General features: G+C 40.0%; 1 protein-coding gene across 2 annotated transcripts in view; it reads left to right on the top strand.

Moving 5' to 3' along the window:
* Positions 1-27942, top strand: part of ITGA8 (integrin subunit alpha 8) — a 201004-nt gene that overhangs the window by 126299 nt on the left and 46763 nt on the right. For both annotated transcript variants that reach the window (XM_069547566.1, XM_069547567.1), the window contains exons 22-25: positions 1767-1846; positions 6118-6198; positions 19063-19168; positions 21652-21810. In XM_069547566.1, coding sequence (XP_069403667.1) covers positions 1767-1846; positions 6118-6198; positions 19063-19168; positions 21652-21810 — 426 coding nt within the window. The remainder of the gene's footprint in view (positions 1-1766; positions 1847-6117; positions 6199-19062; positions 19169-21651; positions 21811-27942) is intronic.

Raw genomic sequence — 27942 nt, 5'->3', positions numbered from 1 at the left:
AGGATCCATAGGTTTAATAATTAGGCACACCTGGGTTTAAGTCCCAGTTTCTTCAGTGACAAGCAGTGATCCCTTGGGCAAGTCAAATTGAAGTGGGTGAATACCTATTGTAGGAATATTTTGAGTAATCAGTGATGTGATGTAAAGCCCCCAGGCAGTTAGAACTTCCCTGGTGGCTCAGAGGGTAAAGAATCTGCCTGCAAGGCAGGAGACCCAGGTTTGATCCCTGGATCAGGAAGATCCCCTGGAGAAGGGAATGGCAACCCACTCCAGTGTTTTTACCTTCAGAATCCCATGGACAGAGGAGCCTGGCGGGCTATGGTCCATGGAGTTGCAAAGAATTGGACATGACTGAGTGACTAACACACCAGGGCATACCTGACTTGCAGCTCATTCAGTACAGGCTGATGAAATCATGATGATTTGTGATAAAAATGATGATTAATTAGCTCATATTATTACTGGTTCATGACAACATGAGTTTTTATTGCTGGTTTGATTCTCACAGTGTAGTGGCTGTGAGTTTCAGGTTCTTGAGTTGGCTTGTAGTGATTTCAGTTCCAGCTCTAGAGTTCATTTGCTCTACACCTGGAACAAGACACTTAATCTCCTGAATCTTCGGATGGCTATGGACAGTAAAATGTCAATGATCAAGGTACCTATTTTGTAGTGTGGTAGCTGTGACTTTGTGAGACTTTGCGTGTAAGGCTTACAGACTTAGACTTTGCACTTAGAAGTGCATGGGAGAGTAAGTAATATATGTCTTAGCTTTTATTTTTTACTTCCTTTTTATATTATCATTGGATTCATTTTTCTTCAGGTTTTTAAAAATCTGTTTTCAAACTGTAAAAACAATACGGACAGTTTTAAAACTTTGGAAAAGGAAGGTGGAAAATATAATCCATACACTTACAACTTTAACTGTAACATATTATCCTGGTTATTTTCTAACAAGACATCCTCACTCCCATGCATTAATTTTTCCACTGGCAGCCTTTTAAAACTGTAGCTGAAACACATGGTACATACAAGTGTGTAACTTTTTTTCTTTATTGATCGTCATTACATTAGAAGCATTTTCTACATTGCATAGGCGTCACGGTTATACATTCAACAATGACATGAATTTCCATCAAACGGAACCACCACAGTATTCTAAATCAATCTCCTCTCATATATTTAGGTTGTTTTAATTTAGCACGTAAAGAAGGTGGCAGGAAAAGAGAGATAAGAGGCTAAATGAAAAAAGGACAATGTATAGGCACTTCCATGCCCTGGAGGGACTTTCCTGGTAGCTCAGCTGGTAAAGAATCTGCCTGCAATGCAGGAGATCCCCGTTCAATTCCTGGATGGGGAAGATCCCCTGGAGAAGGATAGGCTACCTGCTCCAGGATTCTTGGACTTCCCTGGTGGCTCAGGTGGTAAAGAATCTACCTGCAATGTGGGAGACCTTGGTTCAATCCCTGGGTTGGGAAGATCCCCTGGAGGAGGGCACAGCAACCCACTCCGGTATTCTTGCGTGAAGAATCCCATAGACAGATGAGCCTGGCAGACTACAGTCCATGATACAATGAGTCAGACATGATAGAGCGACTAAGCGCAGCACAGCACTGCATGGCCTGTGCCCTGAAGTCTCAGCTCCCCCGGCGCAGAAGCAACAGCAGCCTAGGATGGGGATTCACAGGGATGACGTAAAAAGATTTTTAAGCTGTATGTAAGGTTCCTTTCATGTAATAAACTTAATGTCTTGTGATTTTGTTTTTAAGTCTTCTCTGGGCCTCCGATTTACAGTTCCACGTCTCGAGAAAACAAACATGAGCATTAACTTCGATCTTCAAATCAGAAGGTGAGACCTTTATATGCATAAATTATTGTCAGTGTTTAGTATGAATGAGATCCATGGTGAAATGAATGCTCCTTCACCTTAACAGGTCTTCTAAAATTAGAACCCATATGTTCACAGGCCATTTTCCTTTGTTTCTATTAAACCAGTTCTTTCTTTCTTTTCCTTTTTATTTATTTATTTTTTCTTGCTTTTGAAGAAGAGATCCATTCTGCAGGCTGTGGAGTGAGAGTAAAATCACTTCTTTGTATCTACATAGATATATATTTTTCGAAAGGTTCAGGTGGTTCTAAGTATCCTTATTTGTTAAACCTCTAGTTTATATGTCTGAATTTTCAGGGGGAAGAAAAGGAAAAGGTAAAGAGTTGCATGAGGAAGGACCACCATCACTCCAGACAATAATATGTTTCTCACCATCATTGTCTGTGACACTGATTCTACAGTAGCATGAAGCTTTGTATCACTCCAAAAAAGATTCCTAACTTATAAAAGTCGCAGCATTTAACACCTGGTACAAAGATGCAAAGCAAATTCCTGACGTTTGCTTCTCACTTTTGATTGCAGTTTCAAATAATAGAATGGATGTAACTAGTAGTTCAATCAAGGAACAAAGAACACTGAATAATACTGTTAATGCCTTCCCCCAAATCGTCCTATAGATAACCATTCAAATAATGAATTCAGGGACTTCCCTGGTGGTCCAGTGGCTAAAATTCCTTGCTCCCAGTGCAGGGGGCCCCAGGTTCAGTCCCTGGTCAGGGAACTAGATCCCACATGATGCAACTAAGATTGAAGATTCTGAGTGCTGCAACTAAAACTCATTGCAGCCAAATAAATAAAAATATTTTTAAATGAAGAATTCAGTGAGGAAGTGCTGAATTTGATGGAAAATAGAAATGGTCACATTTTAAACATCCCTCTTTATCTAAAAGAACAGTCCATGATTATATTCCATCCTTATATGCTATAGAAACTCACGATTATTTTAACATTATTCTGAAAATGCAGAAATAACTAGAGAGGCAAGAGCTTTTAGTAGCCATCAAATTCCAAAAACATATGTTATAGATAAAAGTATTTGAGAATACTTTTAATACTTAAATACGCTAGTATGTGAGTGATGAGCATTTATCTGCATGCTTTGCTGGCGGACTCCAACAACATAAATAAGTGTTTAATGGATGGTTTGTATTCAGCTTAAACCAAAAATAAATTAAACCAAGTCCTCTGAAGTCTGAACTCAAGTTTTTGACCATATTGACCACGGGTACCCACATTTAATACCTCTTTCCACAAATAGAACCCCAAAGAGAAGAGGGTTGTGTAAATTAATAAACTTTAAATATTTTGTGTCACCAAATGTTTGCATTAACTGGTCTCTCCATGCCCCGGCTCTGTGTGACATGTAAACATCTTCCTCCCTGTTTAGAGCAGGTCTCAGTTTGTGATTCCCACAGGCAAACAGATCTTTATGACCATCCTTGAAGCTGATCCTGGTAATGGTAAAACGAACATTGTATTTTTTTGCCAACAGAATGCATAGAGGGAATGTTAGCAAATAGAAATAGGAAACAATAAGGAAGAAGAAAATAGTATCAAAGTAATAAGTGAAAGACATGTTTATCCTTGGTTCCTGACATAGGCTATAGTCATGGAGAGGAAATTCATCATTCCTTGGGAAGAACTAGCACCGAAGGTATAAATAGTTGAACATCCAGGCCAATGATGAACTGCTTGTTTGAATGGAGCAGTGGTGTTAGTGAGGGAGGGTTCATTCCTTCCAGGAAAGAGGTGAAAGATGCCTCTAAGTTATATATCCGGCCTGGCGTCTTTCTTACCAGGAGATTTGCTGACCCTGCTGGTTGCTGACACCACCGCTGGTGCCAGCAGGCATGTGTGTGGAGGATGATTTAAATTAGCCATCCAGGTCCAGCCTCTGATTCCACCACTGCTATTGCAACTTTTCAAAACAGCTTCTGTAAGCCCCGTATTAGACTCCTGTCCCAAGACAATTTAATACTTGTCATCTATTTATATTTTTAGGATGTTGCCATGAAAATTGTTTTCATTAAACTACTTGGAAGCAAAATGCAATAGAATTATAGGATAACTTAAGTGAAACTTTTTTATCATTATTCTAATTTCTACTGTTGTAAAGCAGTAGTGGCCTAGAAACAAGGTGGAACAATCAGATTTAAGCTTCCAAACAGCAACATTCCCTGTAATGCAGTTGGAACCGCAGTCTGTAACAAGCGGAATTACTTAATGACTTCTCAGTGGTAAGTCAGAATCCTGCCTTAAAAAAAAAAAGCCTTTTTAGGTGGCTGATCCTCCCCAGATGTGATAATAATAAAGTGGCCTGGAAACTGGGGTTCAAACTTTGGTGAACAAGTCCCTCTAGCCTTGTCACAAGCTTAGCAGTGATACCCATTTGCAGGAAATGAGCCTGACATTTGCCTGTTTATATCTTTTATGTGTGTTTGCCATTTAAGTTGCCTTATCAGTGTATACAATCGAACAGGACTTTTCAAAAGCGTTGTGGGAACAATCCTGTCTCCTCCTGCTTTGAAAGCAGACTTTATCATATCTTTTCCTGCTCCCACATTTGGAAAGCTTCAAAAGCTAGTCAGGACATGCCCCATTACCATCGTCAGTATGAGAGCTTGTTCATTGCATCTGCGTGAGATTTGATGATGAAAAAAGGGGAAGCTTTCTCTTCTTAATGAGACCTGAATATAAACATGACCTGTTAGCGGTGGTGTCACATCCTGGTTTGCTGTTTGCTAAGAGCTGCATGAGTTTTTGGGGTATTAGGGTGACTTCAATGACAGCCCAGGAAGACAATGAACACAAATGGCAGCTGCATCAAAAGCCCACCTACTGGTCCAGCCTTTTAAGAGACCACATAGTTTCTTTACAGTAATGGTTGTTTAACACATGCATTTTTTAAGTTAAATTTTATATCTATTTATATTTGCTTGAGAGAAAGAAACAGAAAACTTAAAAATAATTTTGCCACTGTTCAAAGAACTGTTATTAAACATGGATCTTCTATCTTGAGTGTCTTGATGTACTTGGTGAACATCTATTTTGTCTCCTAACTGCCCAGCTTCCTTGGGTCTTGCTTCTTCACACCATCGGCCATGCTTCTAATTCACTCCTCACCTCTCATCTTAGGTAGCCAGTGAGTGTGCAGTAAAGCTCACTTATTTTAATATTACACAAAAAATAAACCATAAGGAAGATAAATTTGCTGCCAAAACAATGTATGGGATGATGCATTCCAGAGCCAAATAGAAATGCTTTTCCCATTATGTGCTGCTCTTGGCTTATTCATGCCAGGTCTCCTTTCATTAGCATGGAAAATCAGGAGTTGACTGTGCTGTCCTTTCCCATTTGATGGACAATGAACTTGGTACACAAAGAAGTTAAGGAATGTGTTCTTCATAGAAGCTGGACAATGAACTCAGCTCACTGCCTTTTGGGCTTAGTCATTGAAAGGAAGAAGTGTTGGCTTCTCTAGAAATCTGTTATGTTTTCGGATAAGGTGTCTCATCTTTGAAAGTTATGACTTTCTAAAGTTATTCAGTTCAGTTCACTTCAGTCACTCAGTCATGTCCAACTCTCTGCGACCCCATGAATCGCAGCATGCCAGGACTCCCTGTCCATCACCATCTCCCGGAGTTCACTCAAACTCACTTCCATCGAGTCAGTGATGCCATCCAGCCATCTCATCCTCTGTTGTCCCCTTCTCCTCCTGCCCCTAATCCCTCCCAGCCTCAGAGTCTTTTCCAATGAGTCAACTCTTCGCATGAGGTGCCCAAAGTACTAGAGTTTCAGCTTTAGCATCATTCCTTCCAAAGAAATCCCAGGGCTGATTTCCTTCAGAATGGACTGGTTGGATCTCCTTGCAGTCCAAGGGACTCTCAAGAGTCTTCTCCAACACCACACTTCAAAAGCATCAATTCTTCGGTGCTCAGCTTTCTTCATGGTCCAACTCTCACATCCGTACATAACCACTGGAAAAACCATAGCCTTGACTAAACTAAATCTAAAAAATTTAGATAAATCTAAAGTTATTACTTTTGATCATAGAGGATCTTAGTGTTTCCATTTACAAATGGTTATGATTTTGTAGAATGGATATGCCTTTGTTTTCCAAATGATCATATTGGTAAAACATGGTGCTCCTTCGATATATAAAAGGTTTTTTATGATCATGTAGTTAACACGTCTGAGAAACTATATTTAAATCATTTGTCACTGTATTTTAGTTCCAACAAGGACAACCCAGACAGCAATTTTGTGAGCCTGCAAATCAACATCACTGCTGTAGCTCAAGTAGAAATAAGAGGGTAAGTAATAAACAAGATATTATAGTAATTATATTTTAATAGCTCTCTGTATATGAGTTATGATAAAATACTAGTAAAAACAATATGGAATTTTCCTAATATATTAGAGATGACAGTTCCCTTTGGTTATAAAGTTTCATTCTTTTCAACCCATCATTAGCTTTCCATTGGAAAGTGGAGTCAACCCTGAGATCACTTTACCCCCGTACTCCACAAACTGATAGTTCAGTATTCAAACTATAAAAGCTAGTGATAAGAAGCCAAATAAAATAAGCAATGTGATTGCCTGAAAGTCTCACTTTTCCAGTAGTTATTTTGGCATAATGAAAATTCAGCATCACCATACCACATCTTGAGTTTAAGAAATGGCTAAGCCTTAGATGTGAGGGTTGATGGGCTCCACACTTTGTGTCTTTTTCCTCCTGCCCCGCTCTTTGAAGAAGTTGCCAATAAGCAATCAGTTGAGAAACAGGAAGAAAGTGGTCAAGCAAAAGGCTTGGAATAAATACCATCTGGGAAATCTGTGCCTGGGGGGAAAAGAAATCGGAAATGGACTACATGTAGTTCTTATCTTGTACCAAGTGTGGACTTGATTGATTTTATTCTAATTCTTGTTTTATCAGAACCATCAAGGACTTAGCTACAAATGTCAACTGGTATTTTAGGCTGAACTGTCCCCAGGGCTCCGGAAAGCTCAGTTCCCCTTTCTTTTTCATAGGTCCTGAGACCTAGGAGTTCACACTCCTCCATGACGCAAACTGTAGATTTCTGCACTCAAAGGCACTGTCACTGTGCCTTCTTTTCCTGCTGCCCCAGGTGCTCAGTGGCAGCAGGGTAGGGGTGGGGGTTCCTGTATGCCATCCCGGCACCACTGAGGTTCTGCCTAGCGGGTTGCTGCTGCTGCTGCTGAGTCGCTTCTGTCATGTCCGACCCTTAGGGAATGATAAAAATGCCTTCATTTGTGAATCCTTTCACATGCTACCCTAGCATGTTAGCATCTCTTAATATGTACTAGTACTCTCACTGTGCAAGTGAGGAAATTTTGGTATAAGGAGTTGAAGGTTACACAGCTAGAAAGTGAGCAGCTGGAGTGTAAATACAGGCAGCTTATGTCCAGCTACATGTTTCTAAAATAATGGTGATCTACAGCCTATGAGAGAGAAGTTTTTGAACCTTGTCTGCACAAATTTTGTGTGTGCTTCTGTGATTTCTTTTCATGCAAGTGAATGTTTTTGACATTTGCTCACTTTAATGCATGTGCCTCTAGTTCATTCATTTTAATTGCAGAAGAATATAGCATTATAAAGCTATAATTTAACTTATGTTATCTAGTCTACTTTTGGGGTTGTATTTTTGCTTTTTTACAAATGTTTTTAATTTTTTGTGGAAAAATCACATAATATAAAACATACTATTTTAACCATATTTAACTGTACAGCTCAGGGACACTAAATACATTCACATTGTTGTACAACTCTCACCATCATCCACCTCCTAAAATTTTCAATTTCCTAAGCTGAAACTCTGTCCCCATTAAACAGTAAATCCCCATTCCTCATCCCCACACCTCATCCCTCCCAATCCTGGCCCCTGGCATCCATCAGTGCACCCTGCAACTCTATGAATTTGACTACTCCAGGTACCTTGTGTAAGTGGAATCAAAAAGTATTTGTCTGCACCTACTGTATGTTGGAATGCATTTTAAGGCTAACTTAAAATATTCCCTACAAACAGCTTGAACCTTTCTTTTTTTCCCCCATGCTGTATAGTAGGTTTTCATTAGTTATCTACTTTATATGTATCTTCAAGTACACTCATGGCAGAATGTCAGAAAGGTATATGTTTAGAGGTGGAATTTCAGCATGAGAGAGTACATAGTATTTAACTTTACTGAGAATACCAAATTGTTTTCCAAAGTAGTTCTACCAGATTACAGCCCTGAAAGAAGTGGATTGACATTTCCATTGCTCCTCATTAGCTAGCTTTCAGAGTGACCTAGTTTCACATTTTGAGCCAATCTGATGGATAGGAAATAGTATTCAATTGAAGGTTTAATTGGCTATTCCTTGATTTCTAAATGAGATTAAGCAGCTTTTTTATGTTTGCTTGCTTTTTAATGTTTGTTAACTTTTATTCTTCCTATCAGGCAATTTCTGTGACCTATTTCTATTAAGAGACTTGACTTTTTATTAGTTCATAGGTATTCTTTCATATTCTAGAGTTGAGACACTATTTCTTTATTAGTTACACATACTGCAAATGTCTTTTTACAGTCTATGGGGTTTGCGATATTTTTTAAGTCCAGTTTATTGAAATATACATTATATAAAGTAAAACTCACCATTTTTTTAGTATCTAGTTTGAAGAGTTATGGCACGACAAGAGCATTCACTATAAAACAGTTCCAAAACGCCAAATAGTATCTTCATGTACTTTTTTGGCAATCCTTCCCCCACTCCCAGGCTCTGACAACCTTGATCTATTTTCTGTGACTCTGTTTCTAGAAAGTCATATAAATATACTCATATAGAATGCAACCTTTTGAGACTGACTTCTTTCACTTAGCATAATGCATTTGAAAAAATATTCCATGTTCTTACATGTATCAATATTTTGGTTTTTTTTTTCTTTTTTTAAAGAAAAACAATGTTGTGCAGTTCTTTCTCTGAGAGGTCTTCCACTATCTGGACTTCCCTTACATTGCTCATCCATTCACCAGTTGGTGAACATTTGGGTTGTTTCCTGTTTGGGGCTATTAATACTAAGTCTGCCTTAGGCATTCACATATGGGTCTTGGGACACTTGTTTTCACAAATAGTGGTACTGACTTATATGGCAAGTGTGTGTTTAGCTTTATAGAAACTACTGAACTGTTTTTCAAAGTGGCTGTACCATTTCTATTTTGCATTCCCACCAGCAAAGCACAGAAGTTCTAGCTGGTCTGTATGGTTGCCAGAGTGTGCTTGAGATTGGTTTATTTGTTTTTAGCCATTTTGGTGTGTCAATGAGAAGTATCTCACTGAGGCTTTAATTAATATTTTCTTATGACTAATGATACTGAGCATCTTTTCACTGGTTATTTGCCATCCATATCTCCCTTGTTTTGTAAAGTGTCTTTTAAAATTTTCACCCATTTACCCATTTATTACTGAGCTTTCTCTCCTACTGTCAAGTTGTAAAAGTTCCTTACACATCATGGATACAAAATCACTTATCAGAACAGTGTCCTACAAATACTCTCTCCCAGTTCATGGTCTGGCTTGTCACTTTCTAACAGTGATGTTCAAAGAGCAAACATTTTACATTTTGATGAAATCCAACTTTTAAACATTTTACAGTTTGAGGTCTTTGTGTCCTGTGTAAATCTGTGCTTTATCCAAAGTCACAAGATTTTCTCCCGTGTTTTCTTCTACAAGTTTAATAGTTTTACATTTTGGTCTATGATTCCTTCTAAGCTAATTTTTATATCTGGAGTGAGGTTAGGGCTAAGGTTCATTTTTGCATGCGAATATCCACTTGTTGTGCCATTTGTTCAAGACTATCCTTTCCCCCATTGAATTACTTGGCACGTTTGTCGAACAAAAGCTTCCCTGGTAGCTCAGCTGGTAAAGAATCTGCCTGCATTGCAGGCAGACCCTTTTTTAATTCCTTGGTCAGGAAGATCCGCTGGAGAAGGGCTAGGCTACCCACTCCAGTATTCTTGGACTTCCCTGGTGACTCAGACAGTAAAGAATCCGCCTGCAATGTGGAAGATCTGGGTTTGATCCCTGAATTGGGAAGATCCCCTGGAGAATATTCTGGCCTGGAGAATCCCATAGACAGAGGAGCCTGGCAGGCCACAGTCCATAGGATCAGAGTCAGACATTACTGAGCGACTTTCACTTTCTTTGTTAAACAATCTGTTGTCCACCTGAGAGTCTTTGTACCTCCTGTTCTGTCTCATGGAGCTATGTGTATACATAGACAACACATCTTGAAATGCAGTAGTGTATTCTGAGATCTTGGTGAACTCACTAAACAATTTAGAAGCTTTTTGTTTGATGATTTCCTAGGATTTTCTACAGAATTATCATATGACCTGCGAATAAAGACAATTTCATTTCTTCCTTTCTAATCTGTATGTTCAAAAGTTTAACCAGATACAAAGTTAGCAGAGCTCACCCTTGCCTCTGACATGAACTGCAGATTTGGGTGGTTCCCATCCACCCACAGGTTCAATAATTCACTTAGAAGGACGCACCACACTCTGACAGCTATTATACTCATGGGAACAGTTTATCCCAGGGAGAAGATGCAGATTACAATCAGCCAGGGGCCAAAAGTGCATAGTTGAAGTCGGGGGAAGTACCAAACACAGGGCTTATATTATTCTCGTCTGCAGAGGCAGGATGGGTTACTTTCCTGGTATTGATGTGTAACAGTATGCTGTAACCAGAGAAACTCACTCAGGCCTGTGTTCAGTTGTGGGTTTTTTGGAGGACAGTGCTCCATAAGATAGGTATGATTGACTGACCAGTTAAATTTTTTGGTAAATATTTATATTTATTTATTTGTAGCTTCCCTGATGGCTCAGAGGTTAAAGCGTCTGCCCGTAATGCGGGAGACCCGGGTTTGATCCCTGGGTCGGGAAGATTCCCTGGAGAAGGAAATGGCAACCCACTCCAGTATTCTTGCCTGGAGAATTCCATGGACAGAGAAGCCTGGCGGGCTATAGTCTATGGGGTCGCAAAGAGTCGGACACGACTGAGCAACTTCACTTCACTTTACTTCACTTCATAATTGCTCTGCACTGTTGCGTCAGTTTCTGCTGTGAAGCAAAGTGAATCAGCCATACATATACATTTATTTCCTCCTTTTGGAATTTCCTTCCCATTTAGGTCATCACAGAGCACTGAGTAGATTGAGTTCCCTGTGCTACATAGTAGATTCTCCTTAGTTTTCTATTTATGCATAGTAGTGTGGATTATACACACTATATTAATTGGTTATGCATACTTAATTGATCTCAGTGTCCAGGATGACTGAGATGATGTGATAGAGCCTCCCATCATGAATTACTCTGTTGGTCTTCCTGATGTGAGCAACTCCGAAAATTATCTTTAGACTATCCAGTGTGACCTCCCCACCCCCACCCCCACCCCCCGCCCCCCATGCTCCCGCCAAAAGCAAAGATATTCCTTCTCTCAGGCATAAAATTTTGAGAGCTTATCTCTCAGAAGTTGAGGGCAAAGACCAGACCTCTTTGTGGCAAGGTTAAACCATTTGCTATGTTCTGTTCAGTGCAGTCTTCCAGTCTTGTCTGACTCTTTGCAACCCCATGGACAGCAGCACACCAGGCTTCCCTTTCCTTCACCATCTCCCAGAGCTTGCTCAAAGTCATGTCCATTGAGTCGGTGATGCCATCCAACCATCTCATCCTCTGTCATCCACTTCTCCTCCTGCCTTCAATCTTTCCCAGCATCAGGGTCTTTTCCAATTAGTCAGCTCTTCACATCATGCGGCCAAAGTATTGGAGCTTCAGCTTCAGTATCAGTCGCTTCAATGAATATTCAGAACTGATTTCCTTTAGGATTGACTGGTTTGACCTCCTTGCAGGCTAAGGGACTCTCAAGAGTCTTCTCCAACACCACAGTTCAAAAGCATCAATTCTTCGGCGCTCATCTTTCTTTATGGTCCAACTCTCACATCCATACATGACCACTGGCAAAACCATAGCTTTTACTCTATGGACTTTTGTCAGGAAACTGATGTCTCTTGTCTCTGCTTTTTAATACACTGTCTAGGTTTGTCATAGCTTTTCTTCCAAGGAGCAAGCATCTTTTAATCTCCTGGCTGCAGCCACCATCCACAGTGATTTTGGAGCCAGAGAAAATAAAGTCTGTCACTGTTTCCATTGTTTTTCCATTGTTTCCCCATCTACTTGCCATGAAGTGATAGGACCAGGTGCCGTGAACTTCATTTTTTGAATGTTGGGTTTTAAGCCAGCCTTTACACTCTCCTCTTTCACCTTCAAGAGGTTCTTTAGTTTGCTGTATAGCTACACCTTTTCTTTCTTCTTCTTCTCTTACTGCCAGTAGAGACTGCCAGTGCAAAACTAGTAGAAGGGGTAAAAGTAAAATGTAAACCTGTGTCTTGTTGAGAGACCCTGATTTGATCTTAAGGAGAAAATATTCAGTCTTTTACCATTAGGTCTGATGTTAGCTGCAGAGTTTTTATAGATGCCTTTATTAGGTTGAGAATGTTCCCTTCTTCCTTGTCATCTTAACAGTTTCTGACATGAATGTGTATTCCATTTTGTCAAATGTGTTTACTGTGTCTATGAAGAGGAAGTCTGGGGAAGTACCAAACACGGGGCTTCTATTATTCTTATCTGCAGAAGCAGGATAAGTTAAATGATTTCTCCCTTTTTGCCCACTCAAGTGGTGACTTGGTTAATTTTTGTTTCTGAATTTTAAACCAAACCTGCACTCTGAGCAAGAAGCACACTTAAGCATGATGATTCTCTTTTTTATATATTGTGGGATTTAACTTGCTAAAATTTTGATAGTGACGTTTGCATACATCTTCATGGGAAATATTGATCTGTTGTTTTCTTTTCATCCAATTTTTGTTCTGATTTTGGTGTTAGGAGGATGCTAGCTCCTTAAGATGAGATGGAAGTATTCACTCATCTTTTCTTTTTTCTGGAACACTGTGTGTAGACTTGGCATTATTTCTAACTTAAATATATAGGAAGATTCACCAGTGAAATCATCTGAGACTGGAGTTTGGGGCTTGTTTTTTGTTTTTTTTTTTTCAGAAGAAGATTTGTTTCTGTAGGAAGGTTTTTTAACAATTCCATTTCATCCTTAGATATAAGGCTATTCATATTATCTATTTCTACTTTAGTGAATTTTGGTAGTATTTCAAGAAATTTGTCTTTCATTCATCTAAGTTGTTACACATTTTGACATAATTTTCTCTCATTGTCCTTTAAGTGTCTGTAGGACCTCTAATAGTGTCCCTTCATTATTTCTAATATTGGCAATTTGTAACCTCTATTCCCTATATTTTTCTCTTATCAGTCTCACTAGTGTTTGGTGATCTTTTCAAAGAACTAGGTTTTTTTTTTTGTTTGTTTCATTGATTTTTCTTTCTTTCCTTTTTATTCATTTATTTTGCTTTTATTTTTGTTTTCTGTTCCATTGGTTTCTACTTTCGTGATTATTTTTTTCATTCTGTTCATTTTAAGTTGGATTTTCTCTTCTTTTTCTAGTTCCTCTATGTAAAATTAAACACTTTCTTCACGTTTTTCTTGCATAAGCATTTACTGCTATAAATTTTTCTCTAAAACTATTAGCAGCATACCAAAATTTTGATATGTTGAATGTTCATTATAACTCAGCTCAAAATGTTTATCAGTTTTCTTTGTAATTTCTTTTTTAACTCATGAGATGACTCATGGGAAGTGACTTGTTTGATTTAGAGATATTTGGAACTAATCTAGATGTTTCATTTTTGTGCATTTCTAATTTAATTCTGCTGTCCCTCTCTTGATGAGATAAACACTATATAAAAAAATTAGAGACAAAAAGCACAAGCATTATTTTTACCATCTTATTTTTATATCTTTTTACAGCTAGTATATATGAAATTTTATCTCTTTAAGCTTAGCTTATCTTTGTTTTGCTAACCAAAAATAAATTTAAACTGTTTCTTAATTCCAAAATTCATTTTAGTCCAAGTAAGCTAAGTGCTTCATTTAACTGGATATCCCTGGTGGCTCAGATGATAAAGTGTCTGCCTGCAACATGGAAGACCCAGGTTCAATCCCTGGGTCAGGAAGACCCCCTGGAGAAGGAAATGGCAACCCACTCCAGTACACTTGCCTGGAAAATCCTATGGACAGAGGAGCCTGGTAGGCTACTGTCCAAGGAGTCACATAGAGTTGGACACGACTGAGTGACTTCACTTTTTTATTCTCACATATCCATTTAAAGAGATTAATATTTTTAATTATATTTCTGCCATCATTTATGACACCAGGGTTTCTAATTTAAAATGGAAGTAAACTTTCTATTTGCTTTAGCAATGATCAAAACAGGTAATTAAAATTTGGTTTCTCATGTGTATGCAGTTATTTCATTGCTAGATTAATATCCAACAATTGACCACAGTTTGTTTTCTAAGATAGTGTTAAAGTTTTCTGAAGCCATTTTTCTAAGTAAAGCTCTTTCCTCCAAATAGTTAGCAATAATATTTGTTCCAGCGTTTAATTTTTCAAGGAGCAAACAGCTAATGTGTTGAAAATCTCATGTTCAGTCTTTAGGAAAATCTAAATTTCTTTTTGGCCAATGGTGTTTATTCCAATGTATTTTAATTATCAATTTTTTAAAAAAATTTTACTGTCATTTTTATAATTTGAAGAATAAACTCAAATGGATTTATTTCTTCAAATGGAAAAAAAAATGTATTGAGAATTGTCCCATTTGTTTCAAAGCCAGATAATGTCAACACTGTCTTTAAGCAGATTTACATGTCATTTGTTGGTACAAAGGATTAATTCAGCATACAACTACAGAGAAGTAAATTGGCTATAAGACCAACATGCAGTATTAAGCTCATGAAGAGTAATTTAATCATGTCCTTGATAAACAACAAGGTCCTAGTATATAGCACAGGAGATTATGTTCAATATCCTGCAATAAGCTATGATGAAAAAATATGAAAAACACGTATATTGCAATATATATGTTGCTATTGTTCAGTTGCTAAGTCATGTCTGACTCTTTGTGACCCTATGAACTGTAGCTCGCCAGGCTCCTCTGTCCTCTAATATCTCCTGAAGTTTGCTCAGATTCATGTCCATTGAGTCGGTGATGCTATCTAACCATCTCATCCTCTGCCACTCCCTTCTTTTGCCTCCAAACTTTCCCAGCATCAGGGTCTTTTCCAGTGAGTCAGCTCTTCACATCATGTGGCCAAAGTACTGGAGCTTCAGCTTTAGCATCAGTCCTCGCAATGAATATTCAGGGTTGATTTCCTTTAGGAGTGACTGGTTTGATTTTGTAGTCCAAGGAATTCTCAAGAGTCTTCTGCAGCACCACAATTAAAAAGCACGCATCTTTTAATTTCATGGCTGCAGTCACCATCCACAGTGATTTTGGAGCACAAGAAAATACAATCTGTCACTTCTTCTAATTTTTCCTGTTCTCTTTGCCACAGTAGTAGATATAGTGGTCATCTGAATTAAATTCACCCATTCCTGTCCATTTTAGTTCACCGATTCATAAGTTGTCAGCGTTCAATCTTCTGCTTGACTGTGTCCAATTTACTTTGATTCATGGACCTACTATTCCAGGTTTCTATGCAATATTGCTCTTTACAGCATTGCACTTTACTTTCACCACCAGACACATCTGCAACTGAGAGGCATTTCTGCTTTAGCCCCAGGCTCTTGGTTCTTTCTGGAGCTATTAGTAATTGCCCTCCACTCTTCCCTAGTAGTGTACTGGACACCTTCTGATCTAGGGGGCTCGTCTTTCAGTGTCATATCTTTTTGTCATTTCATCCCTTCCATGGGGTTCTCCAACAAGAATACTGGAGTGATTTGCCATTCCCTCCTCCAGTGAACCACGTTTTGTCAGAGCTCTTCACTATGAGCCATCCATCTTGGGTGGCCCTGCACAGCATGCCTTATAGCTTCTTTGAGTTACACAAGCCCGTTTGCCATGCCAAGGCTGTGATATCCATGAAGGGGGCAATATATATACATACACACATATATGTATAACTGAATCACTATCCTGTACACCAGAAACTGACACAATATTGTGAATCAACTATACCTAAATTTTTAAAAATTCTTAAAAGAAAAATTGTATCGTTGACATATTAATCAGGATTGAGTGGGTTTATGTTAAGAGAGACTGCAATCATGAGTAACTGTGGTCTACATAGGGCTGTTCCATACAATAAAGGATAATCTCTGTTATTTGGGACTAATGGGGGTGGAAAATGGGATTATGAAAATAGGGCTTACTACCAAATCATCAGATCTGAACTCCCTGATAACATACAGACTTTAACTTATCAAAGGTAGAATTCCTTACCTCCTCTTACATCCCCTCCTCATGTCCAGTGTTACCGCTGAGTACCACAGTCTTATTACCAAGGAGTCTCCGTGGAATAACACTCTCAGAATGTGAGGACCATTCAGGAAGGGTTGTTTGATCACTGTATTGGCTGTACATCCTAGGCTAGGTAATTGCTCATATTCTCTTTTTTTTTCTTCCTCACTTGCTACCTTCTTAACAACTTTGAAAACAATAAACAATGTTTCATGTATTTAGTTGGGAATCTTTAGGGAGCTATTCTTTGTCCTTGGTTTCCCTAGATTTGAAAGGGTCTTAGAATGTAGATAACTTGATTTTTGTGAGACATAGTTTTTTAATTTTTCCCATGCCCTGTGATAGATTGTATATTTCTTTATATATTTCTATTTGATTTTGCTACACAAATGGACCAGGAAGTTTCTTTATGTTGTATTTACTAAAACCACTGCCACTTAATGGCCCCTGTAGTGTACAGTATATTGGAAATACAGTGAATAGTGCTTAGTGAATCTGAGCTCTCGTCTTCACCTGCAACCAACTCCCTACTTTTCTGGACATCAGTTCTTCTTTCATTGAGGGGATTTGAGCACATTGTCTTCACAGTACCTGTCAAGGTCTATATTTATGACTCTCTGGTCCAAGGAAATTTATGACCAGTCCTATAGGATTGATGAACACAGGAACAAAACTTTTCAGAGAAAATGGGCTTAGCTTCTATTCCATATTTTTTTTTCTTGATGCCAAAATAAATAAAAAGTTTCCCTAGAGCCTCACAATGGATGTAGATCTTTTAGAATCAACTGTTGCTAAACTGAGAGCTGAGTGAAAATGTGGGTGGTGAGGTTGTCAAGATCCCTTGGGAATGGGAGCCCAAGCTCTCTGGGCAGTCCTTTGATGAAAGCATCCTGCCATCTTCTCTCCTCTTCTCCTCACTGAGTCTCCTATGCAATCAACACTTGGTTTAATCAAATCCAGTCAGAAAGGGGAGTGTGGCATAATACAATCTGATCTATAAGTATAAAATATTAAGGCATCAGCCCAGGAGGCTGTGCTCTGCACTTTTTATTTAATAGTGGTATGTGAAGGGTGAATGCAAAGGGCTTTACAGTTTGGAAAAATTTTTGTGGGTAGTCAGCTTAAAAAATATACTTGTCCCACCAACTCCTAGAAGACAATGCAGGATAATTGACTTTGACCAACAAGCAGGTGACATATTTTCCAATCATTTGAGGTATAGAGCCCAGAGTTTTATCATAATTTTCCAGATAAAGAAATGGAGACAAATAGAAATTAAACTATTTGCCCTGCAGTCAGAATTTAACCCAATATATTTTGCTTTCTGCTTTAGAAATATATTACCCAAAGAAGAGAAAAAATAACGTTTGAAGTTACTAAAGGCTGTGCTAATTACTGGGTATTCTTAGAAGGGCATTTAAGACTTCAATTGCCGAAAGAGATATTTTCTATTGAAGTTAGCTGAAGGTCTAAGAATTCTTTGAAAGATACCGTTTACCTAAAAACTGCTAGAAAGCATTGTTTTTTGGGGGGGGGAATTATCATTTTTAAGATTATAAAACAATAACAGTTTGGTTTACAATCAGCTTTTGCTATGGAATAACGCCACGTGCTGTATTTCATCCCTACAGTGCTCACTTTCTAGGTGTAAACTGCAGGGAAAACTACCTGTATATCCAATTAATAGGGCTTCCCAGGTGGCACTTGTAGTAAAGAACCCGCCTGCAGACGTAGCAGACATAAGAGACATGGGTTCAATCTCTGGGTCAGGAAAATCCCCTGGAGGAGGGCATGGCAACCCTCTCTAGTATTCTTGCCTGGAGAATCCCATGGACGGAATAGCCTGGCTAATATCCTACTTACACGATTCTACCACTTACCTCTCCTTCTCTCTGTGTCTCATGCTTCAGTAATATATAAAATAACTCTAGAACTTGATCAGGCTTTATGTTGGCTCTGGGCCTGGCCTTATAAGAGGTATGGCTGCATTCATGGAAAGCTAAAGAAATCTAAGAAGGAGAAATATACAAGTGGCCACGTTTCTACTCTGAGGTAGAAACAGTATTTTGTTACAACTGGACATTTCACATAGCGCACAGAATTCTAGATTTTTTTATCCATAAAAATGTCCTATTTCTTGATATGACTTAAAGCATGGATTATAGATCATGTATACACACACTTATACTTACACAGGATCTATGGATAGATGTGTATTTATGTATATGTGATATTATCCATCTCAGTTCAGGAATGTGCTCTGCTCTGCCCCCTAGTGCTTAAGAGAGGAGATGCTATAAAATAAGTCGATCTGAGTTCCAGACCAGTTAATTAAGAGATGTTTCAGACCCTTGAAGGCTTCCCTGGTGGCTCAGACAGTTAAGAATCTGCCAGCAATGCAGGAGACTGGGGTTTGATCCCTGGGTTGGGAAGATCCCCTGGAGAAGGGAATGGCAACCCACTCCAGATATTCTTGCCTGGAGAAGCCCATGGATAGAGGGGCTCGGTGGGCTACAGTCCATGGGGTCACACAGAGTCGGACACGACTGAGTGACTAACACTCTCACTCAGACCCTTACCTACTCCTTTAGTGATTCTGCTAAACAAAAACTTTCAATACTTTTTCCTTGTGGATGATGTCTGTTCAAATAAATTGGCAGTCACTCTTTGCTGCTGCTGTTAATGTACTCCACACAAGTAAGACATTGTTTAAACGTGCCAGCACCAGCGACTGACATCACGTTCCATGTTTCAGAGTGTCCCACCCTCCGCAGATCGTCCTGCCCATTCAGAACTGGGAACCAGAAGAGGAGCCTCACAAGGAGGAGGGAGTCGGACCACTGGTGGAACATATTTATGAGGTAATCGTTGTCTCTGTTGAAGCTGTGTTCAGGGTTTGTTCTTATGCTCTTTGCTAATAAACTTTTCACAGTGTTTTAAAAGATGCCAATCCAAGATCCAGCCTAGATTTGTGCTGTTTTGCTCTCATGTTGCAGTGGGTGGTGGGAGGGTGTTCTACTAAATAACCACTGGCTTTTTACTGGCAAGAGCCATTATACAGTGAGAAGCATTTTATCTTGTTCCTGTTCCTGTTCTTTTTGTTGTTGTTCAGTTGCTCAGTCGTGTTCAACTCTTTGTGACCCCATGGACTGTGGCACTCCAGGCTTCCCTGTCCTTTACTATCTCCCAGAGTTTGCTCAAACTCATGTCCATCGAGTCAATGATGCCATCCAATCATCTCCTCCTCTGTCGCCCCCTTCTCCTCCTGCCCTGAGTCTTTCTAGTATTCCAGTCTTTTCCCATGAGTCAGCTCTTAGCATCAGGTGGCCCAGGTTCTTTATTTCCTCTCTTTTGCTGTTTGGACAGCCTAAGTCTAGAAATGACACACTCCCTAGACTTTAGTTCATTTCTTCCTACACCTTTACCTATTTTTAAAACCCATCCACCTTTTAAATTAAAAGTCACCAACCAGAAGGTACTAGACAAAGCCATATGGACTATCTGCTATTTTATAGTCCCCAAATGGGTGTATAGCATGGGTGGAGGTTTGACAGATAAGAATAATTTTACTGTTCATTCGACTAACCTCAATCAGATATGTATGTTATTCTGAGATTTGAAATAGTCCATTTATTTTTCAGAAGCAAACCAGCAGCTTGTGATAAAGACCTGTTGATCTGTTTCCACTTCAAGTGTTAAAGTGTTCATAGAGAGGAGCTTTGTTGACACATTATCCGAAACATTAATTTTTTTTTTTTTTTTACAGTTAGAAACCAAGATATAGTAAATGGTTAGTTTAGTAGTTCTTTTTTTTTCTTAATAAAGTGTTGGGCTGGCCAAAACGTTCGTGTGAAAAACCCAAATGAACATTTTGGCCAACCCAGTACATGCTGCCAGTGGAGAAGTTATTCCTGTTCATCTTCACGGGGCCAGCAAAACAATGTTCCGAGCCATTTTCTATTTGAGGTTCCTTCTTGGTTAATGCCGCCAATCTCTTTCTTGTGTCATGCATGCCGCTGACCTAATAATTCTGGCTATATCTTTCATCTTAAGCTACAAAGGACTTGAGTAGCATTCTCTAAGAATAATAGTTAAAGCCAATTCAGAGCTGATGAGATGTTTACATAGATGAGAAAGAAGCATCAACTCCTGCATAGTGTCAACATGAAAGCCTCCCATCTGCCCAGCCTGTGGTCCAGAATCAGACACCCTGTCCAAAGCTGGATCAAGGCTTTGGCTTAAGCTCTCCTGATAACAAAAGGATAATGCAGTCCCAAGGCCATTCTGATCAAGAACCTCACTGGGAAAAAAAATTCTGTCAAGTAATTTATTAAGCCTTGTGTGCACTAGTCTCTCCTTAGAATGGTGAAACTTTAAAGTTTGAAAACATTCAAACGCAATCATTCTCAGGGCAACCCTGCTTCTAATCTGAGCAACAATGGATCATAAAATTTAAGGGTAATACCCAGTAGTGCCAAAAGCAATCACTGAACATTGCTTACAGGCTAGTTTCATGTCTCAAAATATACTTTTATCAATGGATGGCATGTTGCTTTGATAATGTGAATGAAATGAGCCACCTAATAAGCAAAACCAATTATAAATTATTTTATGGATCATCATAATTGTCAGAACTGTGAAAAAAGAAAAGGGCAAAAGGTCCTAGCTAACTTTGAAGTGAATTTTCAAAACCACAGTAAATTTAAACCCATTTAGTGGTGTTCCCAGGCTGTTTTGTGTCCTGCAAGTACAGGATTCTTGTGTTCAAAGACTTCATCTCTTTATGCAACGTGGCCTTTCTTTCCTTGAGATTCACTGATTAAAACAGAAGGAGCTCAGCTTTGAAATGCGCACTTGAAGTGAACTGTGGTGAGCCTGGGCCATCTCTGGTATTTGATGGATAGCCATTTTTCCAGGGGGTAAGGGAAAGTGCATCGCATATGGTTACAATCGACAAGTCAGTAGTCAGGAAAGAGGCCAATTTCAATGTAAGGAAAGAATAACCAAGTTTAGAAAGCAGATAATTAAAGTGAAGTTTCTCTCGCTGTGATTAGATTAACATAAACGTAAGGGAAATGGCACAGTTATCAGACATGGTGAAGGTGGCCTTTGCAAAGGAATTCTGCACTGAGAGCTCCACAGACTGAACTGTCTTCTCTAAGCATCAGCCCATCTTGCTTCCAGGATTCCTCTTGCTTAAGAGACTCTTCCTATTGTCACAGTCCTAGTGCAGATGACTTAAAGCCAAATCCATGCTTTTTTAGAATGGGTTCTGAGTTTATGGAGTTTGATTTCAACTTGCTGCCTTGTGCTGACCGTTCTGTGCCATGTTCCCTGCTTGTAGCTGCACAATATTGGCCCAAGCACCATCAGCGACACCCTACTGGAGGTGGGCTGGCCCTTCTCTGCCAGGGACGAATTTCTCCTCTACATTTTTCATATTCAAACTCTGGGACCTCTGCGATGTCAAACAAATCCTGGTATCAACCCACAAGATATAAAGGTAAGGAGTCTGCTCTAATCAGCAACTTCGTTTATTTTTCATAGTAAGGAGAAAATAACAGTGGCTAATTAAAAAAAAAAAGTGAAATAATTCAGTGACTTCAGTGAAAATTGATCAGATCTTTGTTTTTAGTTTTACAGTTAAAATGCCAGACCTGGGACTTCCCTGGTGGTCCAGTGGTTAAGACTCCATGCTTCCAATACAAGGGATGTGGGTTCAGTCACTAGTTGGGGAACTAAGATCCCACAAGCTATGTGGCCAAGAAAACATTAAAAATAAAATAAGAAAAGCCAGACCTAACTTAAAATATCACTCCTAGAAAACAGGAGTTTTATAGCTCATGGCAGCCTGTCATTCATTTAGCCTCTTTCAGTGCAGTAACTTTTACATATGGTTTGACTAGCAGTACAACCCAACCCAAATCAGAAATCGACTCCTTGTCATGTTTTGGAGAATGTGTCTAAAATGCTGTTTTAAAGTCTTTTTTGGTATATTGCCAAAAGGCATAAGAATCTTGGCCAAAACGGGGTTTTCCAGATGTTTCCAATAGCAAGTGGTAAAATGTGATTATTTGCCAAAGGCCATCTCAATGCCCTTGAGAACCCCCAGCCTGGAGTTTTCAGGACCCCAGCTTTCAGAGGTGCCTAGGGCAGGGCTTCCCAAACTGTGAGCATATTGGAATCACCTGGAGGTCTCTATAAATAAAACACGGGGTCTGTCTGGGGTGGGGTCTGAGAGTCTGCCTCCCTGCAGACCCCCACTCAATCACCTTGTGAGTCACTCTTTAATCAGAAACTCAAGGTTCCACAGAGCTGATTCTGTCCAGATTAAGACCCAAATCTGGCTTTGGGGTCCTTCTGGAAAGGAAAGAAATTAATGAGTGTAAGCCCTTGAAAATGTCACATTTGAATGAAAGAAAAAAAATTCTTGTTAATGTGATGTTGTTCTCAAAAGAAGACTCCATTGAAGAGTCAACACTCTCAGTACTGGCAGGGACAGAGTATCTCCATAATCAAGCAGGCAGAGGCAGACTTGGGGAAATACTAATTCAGCCATCCTGGGTGCAGGACCGCCTCTGTTCTCAGCCAGTGGCACTGGGGCACTGACGCTATGAAAGAATTTTTTCTTTAAGCCAACATGCCTTCTATTCAGAAAGAGAAAGACTAAAAGGAGGTCCAGTATTCACGGATTTATGGGGCATCAAGACTTCTTCCTTCTTTTGGGGGAAATAATAAGGCCACTTGTCTTCCACAAAATGATTTAAAATACATCCTCCTTGGCATCCTTCACCCCTGCCCCACTTCCTCTCTCTTCACTCTTCACTGAGATAATTTAACATCCTCAAGGACAGTAGCTTATTATAAAATAGTATATTCAAATGTTAATGGATAACACCCAAGTAATTAAGATGCTCACATCTCCTGTTCTAGAAAAGGAAATGGCAACCCGCTCCAGTGTTCTTGTCTGGAGAATCCCAGGGACGGGGGAGCCTGGTGGGCTGCCGTCTATGGGGTCACAAAGAGTCAGACATGACTGAAGCGACTTAGCAGCAGCAGCATCTCCTTTTCTCAGCTACCTTAGACCCCATTTTAGTCCTTAGCTTCTTGGAGCAAGTGGTTATGCAAATATTTTCTAACTCCCTTTGAGTGTCCTGCTTTGTTTGTGTCTGATACTATTTATATACGTTTGTATATATTATGTAACTTGTTTAATACCCCACAATAAACTGGCCCAGGCATGCCCATGAGTGTCCAGGAGTCTCTGGCAGAGGCGTGGGTCAGCAAGGGCGTGCTTCAGGGTCTAAGGCACTGACTGCAGCAGTGCCAGGGTGCGAGGGTGGGAGTGTGAAGTCATTCAGTCATGTCTGACTCTTTGCGACCCCATGGACTGTAGCCCAACAGGCTCCTCCACCCATGGGATTCTCCAGGCAAGAATACTAGAGTGGGTTGCCATTTCCAGGAGGTTGCCATTATCTTCATTATCTCCACCATGGTTTGGCCTCAGGTCAAGCAACAGGGAAGAAACAAAGCCTTGCTGATCAACAGAAAATTGGATTAAAGATTTACTGAACATGGTCCTGCCCATCAGAACAAGACCCAGTTTCCCCCTCAGTCAGTCTCTCCTATCAGGAAGCGTCCATAAACCTCTGATCCTTATCCATCAGAGGGCAGACAGAATGAAAACCGCAATCACAGAAAACTTACCAAACTGATCACATGGACCACAGCATTGCCTAGCTCAATGAAACTATGAGCCATGCCGTGTAGGGCCACCCAAGATGGATGGGTCACGGCGGAGAATTCTGACAAAATGTGGTCCACTGGAGAAAGGAATGGCAAACAGCTTCAGTATTCTTATCTTGAGAACCCCATGAACAGTATGAAAAGGCAAAAAGGTATGACACTGAAAGATAAACTCCCCAGGTCAGTAGTTGCCCAACATGCTACTGGAGATCAGTGGAGAAATAACTCCAGAAAGAATGAAGAGATGGAGCCAAAGCAAAAACAATACCCAGTTGTGGATTAGATGGGTGATGGAAGTAAAGTCTGATGCTGTAAAGAGCAATAGGAACCTGAAATGTTAGGTCCAGGCAAATTGGAAGTGGTCACATAGGAGATGGCAAGAGTGAACATTTTAGGAATCAGTGAACTAAAATGGACTGGAATGGGTGAATTTAACTCAGATGACCATTATATCTACTACTGTGGCAAGAATCCCTTAGAAGAAATGGAGTAGCCATCATGGTCAACAAAAGAGTACAAAATGCAGTACTTGGATGCAGTCTCAAAAATGACAGAATAATGTCAGTTCGTTTCCAAGAAAAACCATTCAAATTCAGAGTAATCCAAGTCTATTACCCAACCAGTAATGCTGAAGAAGTTGAAGCTGAATGGTTCTATCAAGACCTACAAGACCTTCTAGAACTAACACCCAAAAAAGATGTCCTCTTCATTATAAGGGACTGGAATGCAAAAGTAGGAAGTCAAGAGCTACCTGGAATAACAGGCAAATTTGACCTTGGAGTACAAAACAAAGCAGGTAAAAGGCTAACAGAGTTTTGCCGGGAGAACTCACTGGTCATAGCAAACACCTTTTTCCAACAACACAATAGAAGACTCTACACATGGACATCACCAGATAGTCAATACTGAAATCAGACTGATTATATTCTTTGCAGCCAAAGATGGAGAAGGCTCTATACAGTCAGCAAAAACAAGACCAGGAGCTGACTATGGCTCAGATCATGAACTCCTATTGCCAAATTCAGACTTAAATTGAAAAAAGTAGGGAAAACCACTAGACCATTCAGTTATGCCATAAATCAAATCCCTTACAATTATACAGTGGAAGTGAGAAATAGATTCAAGGGGTTAGATCTGATAGACAGAGTGCCTGAAGAACTTTGGATGGAGGTTTGTGACACTACAGGAGACAGTGGTCAAGACCATCCCCAAGGGAAGAAATGCAAGAAAGGCAAAGTGGCTGTCTGAGGAGGCCTTACAAACAGCTGAGAAAGAAGAGAAGCTAAAGGCAAGGAGAAAAGGAAAGATATACCCATTTGAATGCAGAGTTCCAAAGAATAGCAAGGAGAGATAAGAAAGCCTTCCTCACTGATAATGCAAAGAAAAGGAAAACAATAGAATGGGAAAGATTAGAGACCTCTTCAAGAAAATTAGAGATACCTAAGAAACTGAGGGAGTGAAGTCGCTCAGTCGTGTCGGATTCTTTGTGACCCAAATGGACTGCAGCCTACCATGCTCCTCCATCCATGGGATTTTTGAGGCAAGAGTACTGGAGTGGATTGCCATTTCCATGAAGAGAAACTAAAAAGCCTCTTGATGAAAGTGAAAGAGGAGAGTGAAAAAGTTGGCTTAAAGCTCAACATTCAGAAAACGAAGATCATGGCATCTGGTCCCATCACTTCATGGGAAATAGATGGGGAAACTGTGGAAACAGTGTCAGACTTTATTTTTCTGGGCTCCAAAATCACTGCAGATGGTGACTGCAGCCATGAAATAAAAAGATGCTTACTCCTTGGAAGGAAAGTTATGACCAACCTAGATAGCATATTCAAAAGCAGAGACATTACTTTGTCAACAAAGGTCCATCTAGTCCTTGGCTATGGTTTTTCCAGTGGTCATGTATGGATGTGAAAGTTGGATGGTGAAGAAAGCTGAGCACCGAAGAATTGATGCTTTTGAAGTGTGGTGTTGGAGAAGACTCTTGAGAGTCCCTTGGACTGCAAGGAGATCCAATCAGTCTATTCTAAAGGAGATCAGTCCTGGGTGTTCTTTGGAAGGACTGATGCAGAAGCTGAAACTCCAATACTTCGGCCACCTCATGTGAAGAGTTGAGTCATTGGAAAAGACTTTGATGCTGGGAGGGATTGGGGGCAGGAGGAGAAGGGGACGACAGAGGATGAGATGGCTGGATGGCATCACCAACTCGATGGACGTGAGTCTGAGTGAACTCTGGTAGTTGGTGATGGACAGGGAGGCCTGGCGTGCTGCAATTCATGGGGTCGCAAAGAGTCGGACACGACTGAGCGACTGAACTGAACTGAACTGAACAAAAGCAGAAGATATTAAGAAGAGGTGGCAAGAATACACAGAAGAACTATACAAAAAAGATCATCATGACCCAGATAACCACGATGGTGTGATCACTCACCAAGAGCCAGACATCCTGGAATGCAAAGTCAAGTGGGCCTTAGGAAACGTCACTACAAACAAAGTTAGTGGAGGTGATGAAATTCCAGTGGAGCCATTTCAAATCCTAAAAGACGATGCTGTGAAAGTGCTGCATTCAATATGCCAACAAATCTGGAAAACTCAGGAGTGGCTACATGACTGGAAAAGGTCAGTTTTCATTCCAATCCCAAAGAAAGCAATGCCAAAGAATATTCAAACTACCGCACAATTGCACTCATCTCACACACTAGCAAAGTAATTCTCAAAATTCTGCAAGCCAGGCTTCAACAGTATGTGAACTGTGAACTTCCAGATGTTCAAGCTGAATTTAAAAAAGGCAGAGGAACCAGAGATCAAATTGCCAGCATCCATTGGATCATCAAAAAAACAAGAGAGTTCCAAAAAAACACCTTCTTCTGCTTTATTGACTATGCCAAAGCCTTTGACTGTGTGGATCACAACAACTGTGGAAAATTCTGAAAGAGATGGCAATACCAGACCACCTGACTTGCCTCTTGAGAAATCCGTATGCAGGTCAGGAAGCAACAGTTAGAACCAGACATGGAAAACAGACTGATTCCAAATCGGGAAAGGAGTACATCAAGGCTGTATATTGTCACCCTGCTTATTTAACTTATATGCAGAGTACATCATGAGAAATGCCAGGCTGGATGAAGCACAAGCTGGAATCAAGATGCTGGGAGAAATATCAATAACCTCAGATACGCAGATGACACCACCCTTATGGCAGAAAGCCAAGAAGAACTAAAGAGCCTCTTGATGAAAGTGAAAGGGGAGTGAAAAAGTTGGCTTAACACTCAACATTCAGAAAACTAAGATCACGGCATCTGGTCCTATCACTTCATGGCAAATTGACGGGGAAAATGGAAACAGTGAGAGACTTTATTTTGGGGGGCTCCAAAATCACTACAGATGGTGACTGCAGCCATGAAATAAAAAGACGCTTGCTCCTTGGAAGAAAAGCTATGATCAAATAGACAGCATATTAAAAAGCAGAGACATTGCTTTACCAACAAAGGTCCATCTAATCAAAGCTATGGTTTTTCCAGTAGTCATTTATGGATGTGAGAGTTGGGCTATAAACAAAGCTGAGTGCAGAAGAATTGATGCCTTTCAACTGTGGTGCTGGAGAAGACTCTTGAGAGTCCCTTGGACTGCAAGGAGATCCAACCAGTCTATTCTGAAGGAGATCAGTCCTGGGTGTTCATTGGAAGGACTGATGCTGAAGCTGAAACTCCAATCCTTTGGCCACCTGATGCGAAGAACTGACTCATAGGAAAAGACCCTGATGGTGGGAAAGATTGAAGGCGGGAGGAGAAGGGGGTGACAGAAGATGAGATGGTTGGATGGCATCACCAACGCAATGGATATGAGTTTGAGCAGGCTCTGGGAGTTGGTGATGGACAGGGAAGCCTGGAGT

The sequence above is a fragment of the Ovis canadensis genome, chromosome 13, assembly GCF_042477335.2.
Source record: "Ovis canadensis isolate MfBH-ARS-UI-01 breed Bighorn chromosome 13, ARS-UI_OviCan_v2, whole genome shotgun sequence".
Classification (NCBI taxonomy): Eukaryota; Metazoa; Chordata; class Mammalia; order Artiodactyla; family Bovidae; genus Ovis; species Ovis canadensis.
This window is presented reverse-complemented; position numbering and strand designations above follow the sequence as displayed.